The sequence below is a fragment of the Spinacia oleracea genome, chromosome 4 (assembly GCF_020520425.1).
Source record: "Spinacia oleracea cultivar Varoflay chromosome 4, BTI_SOV_V1, whole genome shotgun sequence".
Classification (NCBI taxonomy): Eukaryota; Viridiplantae; Streptophyta; class Magnoliopsida; order Caryophyllales; family Amaranthaceae; genus Spinacia; species Spinacia oleracea.
Window position 1 is genome coordinate 90,874,583 of NC_079490.1, and position 10,492 is coordinate 90,885,074.

The 10,492-nt window shown below is 40.7% G+C and overlaps 1 protein-coding gene across 1 annotated transcript; it reads left to right on the plus strand.

Moving 5' to 3' along the window:
* The first annotated feature begins 7,226 nt into the window (after nt 1–7,226).
* On the plus strand, nt 7,227–8,388 carry LOC110801298 (uncharacterized). Its single transcript, XM_022006643.1, has 2 exons — nt 7,227–7,287; nt 8,102–8,388. The coding sequence occupies exons 1-2, from the start codon at nt 7,227–7,229 to the stop codon at nt 8,386–8,388; spliced, it is 348 nt and encodes a 115-aa protein (XP_021862335.1).
* Nucleotides 8,389–10,492: the final 2,104 nt, after the last annotated feature.

A 10,492-nucleotide genomic window follows, 5' to 3' on the forward strand; every position in this document is an offset into this window, starting at 1 on the left:
ACCCTCCTGCGCACCGCTCCTATCCAAGAGGCAGCATACGGGTAAGCCGCATCTCCAGTACGTTCTGGCGCCAAAGTCGGAAAGTGCTCGTATATCCAAATCTTTCAAAAAAGCAAGCAAAACATCAGTCAAGTTCAAATACAAACATACAAGTACAAGGCATAAAGTACAAGGAGTCTTAAATACCTGCAACACACTCCACACACTACACATATTTTGCCTTTTGAAGATTTCAGCTCCCACTAGAACCGAGATCCGTCGTTTCAGAATATTCATAAATAGAGTATTTAATTCACTTAAATACTTGATCTGTTCTCGTACTGTTTGTGTGACCCTACGACTCCAGTCAAGAGTAAGCTGTGGATTAATATTATTAATTCCACTTGAATTTAAGCGGCGTTTAGCTAGGCATACAGCTCACTTGATCTCTCTGGATTATTAACTTGCATAATTAATTAATACTGAACCGCATTTATTAGACTTAGCATTGAATGCATACTTGGACCAAGGGCATTATTTCCATCAGTCTCCCACTTGTCCTTAGGGACAAGTGTGCATTGCCTAATTCCTTTGTCGCTTGATGCTTGGTCATGAACATAAGGTAAGAGTAGTCATCCTTATTATGTCCAGAGGTATTTCTCGGTTTCAGAGTTCAACTGATCAAATAAACAGATAATCATAGCCTATGATTCATCTGAGCACGGCCATGCATTTTTCAGTTTCTAGCTCTCCGAGTGGTCTTGTACAACTTTCAGTATCTCATCCCGATTTATGGAAGGACAATCCCAATCTTGAGGTTAGACTTCGTTTGATAGGTGATTACCTGAGCGTTGCCATTATAGTCTCCTTTTACGGTGCGACGGTTGACAACGTCAAAGTAACCAGTTCTCAAACAAGTAATCTCAAATGACTCAGGTATTGAGGATTAGTGTCTAATAATGTAATGAAATTTACTTATGAAATATTTTCATCTCTTACAGTAAAGTTTCATAGGTCTGTCCCTTACTAGTCTTCTCATAGTAAGTATCTATGCAAATGATTGCGACATTTCCATGTCCAAATAGTTCAAGAAACATAACTACTAGTTATCTTGCATTCTAGTCGTGTAGCGTTTTATATGCGTCCATCTTTATGGAAAACTTCCGACCAGGGACCATTTTCAACTAGTCACATTCAAGTTCACTTGATAGACATTTCTTAGTCACAGGACTGGTCCTGACAGTCTATCTTGAATATATCGTCAAATTGAAAGGACTCGTTATTTAATACTAAACCAAGATTAAATGGAATATGAAAATACATTTCATATATGATAAATGTTCAACCCAAATGTTTTACAACCATGGGCCTCTAACCCATTTAAAAACAATTTATGGAATTCAAAGCTATGCCTGATTTCCAGTGCCACAATGTGAGTGTTGTTTCTCACTTGTTGCATAGGTTTAGTTATCATGCTTTTCCAATCTTAATATCCTTTTCATCGAATGTTATTCGAGATAGGATGATAAGATCTTTTGAGTATGTTTATTTTGTGATCTAGTCTTTCTTGCTACAATAGTGGTTCTACGCATTTTGAAATGAAGAACCATCAAGTCAGCAAACATGTGATCCACCCAAGTTCAGTAAAGAATTCTTTAATGTAAACAACTCTCTTTTATTGCTTCTTAGGCAATAATTACTTTTACTTCAACTGTATAGGTTGCTAGTGATGCTTTATTTGGATTTTACTTATCCAAGCAGTTCACAGATATGTGGATGACTTTCTATCTGTACCTTAGAACATAGAAATTAATATTTTAATTTCGCACGCAACAACTCATGGTCTCCAATCCATGTGTAGGGGGGTGTTTTTCCGGCCCGGATCGCCTTTTGTTCCCTACAAGGGGCGGTTTTTTAGAAACCTTTTAATTTTTGGATCTTGAAGGAGTCGCCACCAAACATTATTTTAGGGTCCCGTTTGGAAACACCAAGAGTGACTCGATTTGGATAAGGCTTTGAATCTTCGAAACAGATGGGTGAGATCCAGCCACGGGAACGAGATGCTTATTCCGCGAGCTTTAGAAATTATTCAAGTACATGGCACAACATTTTCGAAAATACCCTAGTTTAGACTATGTGGGTTTGAATTTGGGACAAATAGAATTTCTAATTTGTATTGTGGTCACTTTGCTTTAAAGTTAATTTAAGGGAACCTAAGATCGGTTTGTCCAAGAAATTATCTTTGTTAAGCGTGATGTAACCTTGCATTTTGTTGTATTTAGCATGTCCGGTGATGAAAGCAATAAAGCAAATAAAGCAACATCACAATAGTAAATAAGTGCGGAATTGAAAGTGCGGAATTGAAAGTGCGGATTTGAAAGTTGCATAATTGAAATTGCAATATTGAAATTTGAACTTGGGCACATGAAATTCGAACGCCAAACGGCTACTTAAAAATAAGTGCGTCTGACACGAATTCAAAGCCAAAAATCTCAAGTTGGGAGAAGTTGCTCACCCCAATGTATCCTAGATTTTGCATATAGAACTTGAACTTGAAAGCTTGAAAATTGAAATATTGAACTTGAAATACTTGAACTTGAACTTGAAATATTGTACTCGAACTTGAAATATTGAAATTAAGAGACTTGAATCTCAAAGATCGGGCCTTTTAATGATGAAAAGGTTAGATATTTGATGTGCTCTTACTTTGAAAGAATCCTAGTTTAGGGAAGTAGTCATGAGCAACCCTAAACATTGTTGGATCTTGAAATTTGAAAACTTGAACTTGTATATTAAAAATGGAGTCTTGAATCTCAAAGACTACACCTTTAAAAGTTAAAAAGGCATCATCTTTGACTACTCCATGTTTAAAAATGATTCTAGTTCAAAGAGGTGATTAGAAACAACTTTGAACATCCTTGAATCTTGAAAGTTTGCATTTTTGTATTTTGATAAGTTTGGATTTTGAAGAAATGTATGATTGTTGTAACTGACATTTCTAACAGTTAAAATGCCAACTTACTAATCATTTTGAAATTGAAAATCAAAGCAACATTGAATAGATTAGGGTTGGGATTCGGAATTACCTAGTTAAGTTTAGGCAAGCTTTCCGATTAGAACTCCGAATTGCTTAAAGCTTGAAGATTGTATGGTGTTTTTGGAGGATTTTGTATTGATTTTTGTATTGAATTTTGAGGTGCAATTTTTGTATTACGACGTTGTATGTCGATTTTGCCTCCCTTAACTGCTCAAAATTAGGGGTATTTATAGGGGAGTTTGCTGCTAAACGCCAGCCATTGCCAGCGTCGCGTGCAGCTGGCAGCGCCCAGCGCTGGTGACGTGGCGTTGATGCTGCCAAAAAGGACGGAAAGATGTCGTCCTTGCTTTTGGATTGTATTGTTGTACCATTGTACGACTTGTACGACCTTGGCACGTAGTGATTTCTTGGGGATTAAGGCTTAGCTTTCGTCTAAAAACAAGCCGTTTTGGGTTTTTGTATTCGGTTTTACGGGACGAGGCCCGGCTTGCTCGGTTTTGTGGGTCGGCGCCCGAATTTGACTTGCCTTATATGATTTTTAGTGGAATAGGCCTTGTAAGACCAATGGGATAGTCCATTGGGTGAGATTGTACTTGGATTTTGAACTCGATTTTCAAAATTTGTATTTTGTACCGAGTTCCGGAAGGGGAACGGCCTCGGGGATTGGACTTTGGCTCTTGGATTTTGGATATGCTTTTAGCAATTGGAATTTCCGCACGAGGTTGCTCCAACTACCTAACAAGGATAATGGTATCGTCATCATCCCAATGGGAGACACAAATTAGGTATCGTCATCATCACAATCCTAAACAACCAAGGACTTGGTCGTACGAAGCCTCGCAGCCACGCAACCCATAAGGGGCGCTGGTGCTCAGCTCGCCCCAAGGCCTGGGCGCTGGCAGCACGCGGCCCATCGTTGGGCGCTGCTCGCTGGGCCTGCCTTGCTCGCTGCGTTGGGCCTGCCTTGCTGCTCGCTTGCACGCGCGGGCTTCGCTGGGCGCTGGGCCTGGCTTCGTGTTGGGCCTTGCGTCTAGCAAGCTCGTCCGTCGATCGTTTCGTACGTCGCGCTTCCGATTCGTTTTCCGATTCCGGAATTCATTTCCGATTCGAACAATATTTAATATTTCCAATTCCGGAATTTATTTCCGATTCGAACAAATATTTATTATTTCCAATTCCGATAATATTTCTGATTCCGGTAATATTCCTGTTTCTGGCAATATTTCCGATTCCGACAATATTTCTATTTCCGATAATATTTTCCGAAACGTACCATGTTTCCGTTTCCGGCACCATCTACGACTTGGATAATATTTATATTTCGGTTATGATCCATATTTCCGTTTCCGGCAATATCATCATTTCTGGAGTATTCATATTTTGCTTTTGACGATTTTAGCTCCCACTGGAACCGAGATCCGTCGTTTCTGAATATTCATAAATAGAGTATTTAATTCACTTAAATACTTGATCTGTTCACGTACTATTTGTGTGACGCTACGGGTTCAGTCAAGAGCAAGCTGTGGATTAATATTATTAATTCCACTTGAACTGAAGCGGCCTGTAGTTAGGCATACAACTCACTTGATCTCACTGAATTATTAACTTGCATAATTAATTAATATTGAACCGCATTTATTAGACTTAGCATTGAATGCATACTTGGACCAAGGGCATTATTTCCTTCACTTCAAATTGAAGAAAGACAAGGATGGAATTGTATACATATACAAGGCTAGATTGGTAGCAAAAGGTTACAGGAAAGTTCACGGCGTTGACTACGATAAAACCTTTTCTCCAATCGCTATGCTTAAGTCTATTCGGATAATCCTTGCGATTGTCGCGTTTCATGATTATGAAATATGGCAAATGGATATCAAAACTGCCTTCTTGAATGGTGTTCTTGAAGATACTATGTTTATGACACAGCCAAAGGGTTTTGTCGATCAAAAGAATCAAGGAAAGGTATGCTAGCTTAAGAAATCCATCTATGGATTAAAGCAGGCATCAAGGAGCTAGAATATACGATTTGATGAAGCAGTCCATGAATTTAGCTTCATCAAGAATCAGGACGAATCTTGTCTTGTATGTAGACGACATACTGCTTATTGGAAACGACATTCCTATGTTGGAGTCTGTAAAGACTTGGCTTGGAAAATGTTTCTCAATGAAAGACTTAGGAGAGGCACAGTACATATTGGGAATCAAGATCAATAGGGATAGATCTAAGAGGATGATTGGACATTGCCAGAGCACTTACATTAACAAAGTGCTAGCTAGGTTCAATATGATGGGAGCCAAGAGAGGCCATATACCCATGTCACATGGCACATATCTAAGCAAGACTCAGTGTCCCAAGACATCTGATGAGCGTAGAAGGATGAGTGAAACTCCATACGCTTCGGCTATTGGATCAATCATGTATGTTATGATTTGTCCAAGGTCGGATGTTTCGTTCGCACTAACGAGTAGGTACCAGTCAGTGAAGGAAATAATGCTCTTGGTCCAAGTATGCATATAATATTAAGTCTAATAAATGCGGTTCAGTATTTAACAAGTTAATAATTCAGTGAGATCAAGTGAGCTGAATGCCTAGCTGGAGGCCGCTTCAGTTCAAGTGGAATTAATTATATTAATCCACAGCTTACTCTTGACTGAACCCGTAGGGTCACACAAATAGTACGTAAACGGATCAAGTATTTAATGGCATTAAATACTCCATCTATGGATATTCGGAATCGACGGATCTTGGTTTCAGTGGGAGCTAAGATCGTCACAAGCAAGAAATGAATACTCCGGAAACGATGATATTGCCGGAAACGAAAATATGGATCGTATCGGAAATATGAATATTATCCAAGTCGTAGATGTTGCCGGAAACGGAAACATGGTACGTATCGGAAAATATTAATGGAAATGCAAATATTGCCGGAATCGGAAATATTGCCGGAAACGGAAATATTGCCTGAATCGGAAATATTATCGGAATCGGAAAATAATTCCGGAAACGGAAATATTAAATATTTTTTCGAAACGGAAATTAATTACGGAATCGGAAATATTAAATATTGTTCGTATCGGAAATGAATTCCGGAACCGGGAATTTAATCGGAAGCGCATCGTACGAATTAACATCGGACGAGGCTTGCTAGACGAAGGCCCAGCACGAAGCCAGGCCCGCGCCCAGCAAGCCAAGCGCCCAAACACAGAGCTGCCACAACCTTGCCAGGCCCAGCGTAAGGCCAGGCCAAGCAAGGCGCGCGCGGGCTTATGCTCGTGGGCTGCGAGGCTGCGCCTGCTCGTGTGGGCCGCAAGGCCTGCGCGGGTACGTGCGTTCCTCGTGGTCGTGCGACACTCGTGTTCGTAACGAATCTTAATCCTATCGGAATTCGTGCAATGATTAAATCCTAATCCTAATAGATTAAATTTATGATTTAGAGTTCAAATAGGATTCTAATTAATAAATCCATATCCTAGTAGAATTATAATTCCTTTCCATAAACTCTATAAATATAGGGCTAGGGTCACATATTTAACAGACGATTATTGAAGTATTCAAGGTAAGATTTTTAAGCAAAAATCAGCCAAACACTTGCACCCAAATAGCCGAAAATCTAAGGAACCTTAAGGGCGATTCTAGTTGGTCAAGCTTAAGGCGGATCCGGACGTACTGTGGACTATCTACGGAGGGACGACACTTGGAGTCCTAAAGACTTGTTCTTGTTCGGTTCGGGCGCAGCTAGGGAGGGCACGCTATAAAGTGTATGCATCTGAATTATGCTAAATGATTATGTGTAAATAATATGTTTCCTGGCTTTATGGTTTTTCCGCATGATTTATGTTTATTCATATGTATCATAACCTAACAGTCAGACCCAGGTGAGGCGCATTGGATAGCTGCCAAGAATATCCTAAAGTACATGAAAAGGACAAAGGATCTGTTTCTGGTCTATGGTGGTACAGATGAGTTGATTGTTAGAGGGTATACGGACGCAAGCTTTCAAACCGGCAGAGATGATTTCAAATCACATTCTGGTTTTGTGTTCTGCCTCAATGGCGGAACAGTAAGATGGAAAAGTGCTAAGCAAAGCACTATTGCGGATTCTACAACTGAAGCCGAGTACATTGCTGCCTCAGAAGCAACAAAGGAAGTGTTTGGATTCGGAAGTTCATCGAAGAACTTGGGGTTGTCCCCTCCATTAAAGGACCAATGGCTTTATATTGCGGCAATAGCAGAGCCATTGCCAGGCAAATGAGCCTAGGAGCCACCAGTAGTTCAAGCACGTACTGCGGCGATTTCACATACTTCGAGAAATCGTTGAAAGGAAAGAAATCGAGATTTGCAAGGTTGGAACTGACGACAACGTCGCGGATCCATTGACTAAAGCATTGCCACAAGTGAAGCACAACGCACATGTAGCAACCATAGGAATTAAGCATGTTGGAGAATGGCTTTGATTTTCTAAGTTTTGTTTTAGGACATCTGTTAGATCTGTGTTTAAAACAATTGGTTTAACCATTTCATATTTATGAAAATCTTTATTTCATATTCATTTAATTTTGGTTTAGTATTAAATGAAAAGTCCAAGTGATTCAAAACATTTAAATGGGATGTCAAGATGGATTCTTCGACAAAGAAACACCCATAAGTGAACTTGAATATTGAAGTCACAAAGGATCCCTAATCCAGGTCATTGAAAGGTGGACGACCAATGACTAATGAAGATTAGATTGCAAGTAGATTTGTGGTTCTGTTTTTGAACTAGTTTGACTGGATGTCAGAACCTTTTGCATAGATACTTATTGGATCTTGTATCGGATTGACCATGAGAACACTTTAAGCGATTAAAGTCATGTCATAAGTAGTTCTCATTAATGGTGATTAGAACCGTTCCTCGGAACATGAGCGACTATGTCTGCTCGTTTGAGAATTAGTTCGCTTTGATGCTAGCTAAACGTCGCACCGTAAAAGGGGGCTAAAAAAGCAGTTATTGGGCGTACTATAAATCAAAGTGAGTGTTCATAGATTGCAAGAATGGATTGTCCTCATATTTTTGATAGGATATGGTGTTGTTGTGTAACAAGGCCTCTCGGAATGTGATAGTAGTAGTGGTAGTAGTGGTAGTAGTGGTAGTAGTAGTGGTAGTAGTAGTTGTAGTGGTAGTAGTGGTAGTAGTGGTAGTAGTAGTGGTAGTGGTAGTAGTGGTAGTGGTAGTAGTGGTAGTAGTAGTGGTAGTAGTGGTAGTAGTGGTAGTAGTAGTGGTAGTGGTAGTAGTGGTAGTAGTAGCGGTAGTAGTGGTAGTAGTGGTAGTAGTAGTGGTAGTGGTAGTAGTAAGCGACAAAGGAATGTGAATGTACACTTGTGTGAATGACAAGTGGGAGACTGAAGGAAATATGTCCTTCACCCAAGGTGCATTAGTCTAATACCAAGGTTCAGATTAATTACGAACAATTAATTCAGTGAGATCAAGTGATCGGAACAGCTAGCTGAGGCAACGCTTTCGATCAGTGAGTCCTAATCTATATTAGCCTCACGGCTTACTCTTAACTGAACCTATAAGGTCACACCATTGGCATGTAATAGATCATCGGATTAAATGAATCGGAAATTAATTTAATAGCTTTTCGAGAATTAGTTTGGAAAAACATAAATATATGATATGACGTTGGATCGGAATCGTATATCATATCGTGAATATTCGTAAGCTAGGCCAAACGAATAATCGTATCGTACGACGGTGATTCGTCAAGTACTATACCATAAACAATAGCCGTAAGGAATTGGTTGCGGATACGAGCAAGGCAAGAGTGCCGGCCCATCGAGCCAAGCACGCAAGGCCCAACGAGCCAGCAGCTCGCAAGCGCAAAAGCAAGGCCCACAAGGTTGCGGATGGGCGCGCGCGGACAACAACATTGGCAACAAGCAAGCAGCGAGGCCCAAGGCCCATGGTTGCATTGCCTTCTGCGCGCTGCTTCGTGGGCTTTGTGCGTGAAGCTGGCCGGTTGAGGCCTTGTGCCTTGGTCCGTCATGTTATAACCTTTAAGGTTATAACACCTCACCTCTCCTTATGTTTTTCCATACACACACAACTAATTCACGTACATCAGTTTTAACCTAAAAGAGAAACCCTATTCTCTTTTTGCCTCCATTAAAACTGTTCTTCCCTAAAAGCTAAAATATCTTAAGTGACGTCTAAGCTACGAATCTCAAGACGGATCTGAACGTGTCGGTGAACCAGGTAGAGGAACGAAATTTGGATTTCTTGTTCGTGTTCGTGATTTGTTGAACTAGGGAAAACACGCTACAAATGTAAGTCTGCTTAATCTGTACTTTATACATGGTTCCTAGCTTTGGGGATTATTCCGCTGCGTTAATATGTATTCAACTGTATTCCCCTAAAGAGTCCCCGTATACTCGAAGTTTCTTGACTCCCAATGCTATGGCGGCTTCCAGGCCCATGATGCATGCTTCATATTCGGCCGCATTGTTTGTAACATTGAATTGCAACTTTGGTGATATGGGAATGTGAGTGCCGTCCGGGGATACTAGGATTACCCCGACACCACATCCGATATGATTGGAGGCCTCCTTAAAGTGCAGCGACCAACTGTCATCGCTTGTCATTAAAATTTGCTCATCGGGTTGGTCGTAGTCCTCCACTTCTGCCTCGATGGGACAGTCGGCTAGGAAACAAGAAACCGCTGAACCCTTGATAGATTTTTGAGGAACGTATTTCATATCGAATTCTGCTAACATAACCACCCACCTGGACAACGGACCGTTGAGAGTTGGTTTTCTGAATAGGTACTTGAGAGGATCAGCTTTGCAAACCATGTGCACTGTGTGAGAGAGCATGTAGTGGCGGAGTTTCTTTGTGGCCCAAACCAAGGAGATACTGAGTCTTTCGAGTTGAGTATATCTGGTCTCGTACTCGAACATCTTCTTGCTTAAATAGTACACGACATTTTCTTTGCGTTCGATCTCTTGGGCAAGCATGGCCCCTACTGCCGAATCAATAGTTGTAAGGTAAAGCCGGAGGGGAGCCCCCGGTATTGTTGGCTTTAACACTGGTGGATTTGAAAGATAGTCCTTGATGGTGTCAAATGCATGTTGACAGTCTTCGTCCCATACCTTGAGCTCACTCTTGCAGAGTTTTCGAAACACTGGCTCACAAATCATGGTGAGTTTTGAAATGAACATGCTAATGTATTGTAACTTGCCAAGGAATCCCCGAATTTCATTCCCATTCGATGGCGGTTTCATGTTTAGAATGGCCTTTTTTTTTAAAGAATCGTCCTTGATTCCCCGAGAACTTATGACATACCTGAGTAACTAGCCTGACGTCACCCCGAATGCACATTTTTGAGGATTGCCTCACACTGTATTGCCTGAGCCTATCGAAGAATTTTCGAAATACTGTTGTGTGCTCATGTTGCTCTCTAGATTTGACTATCATATCGTCGACATATACCTCG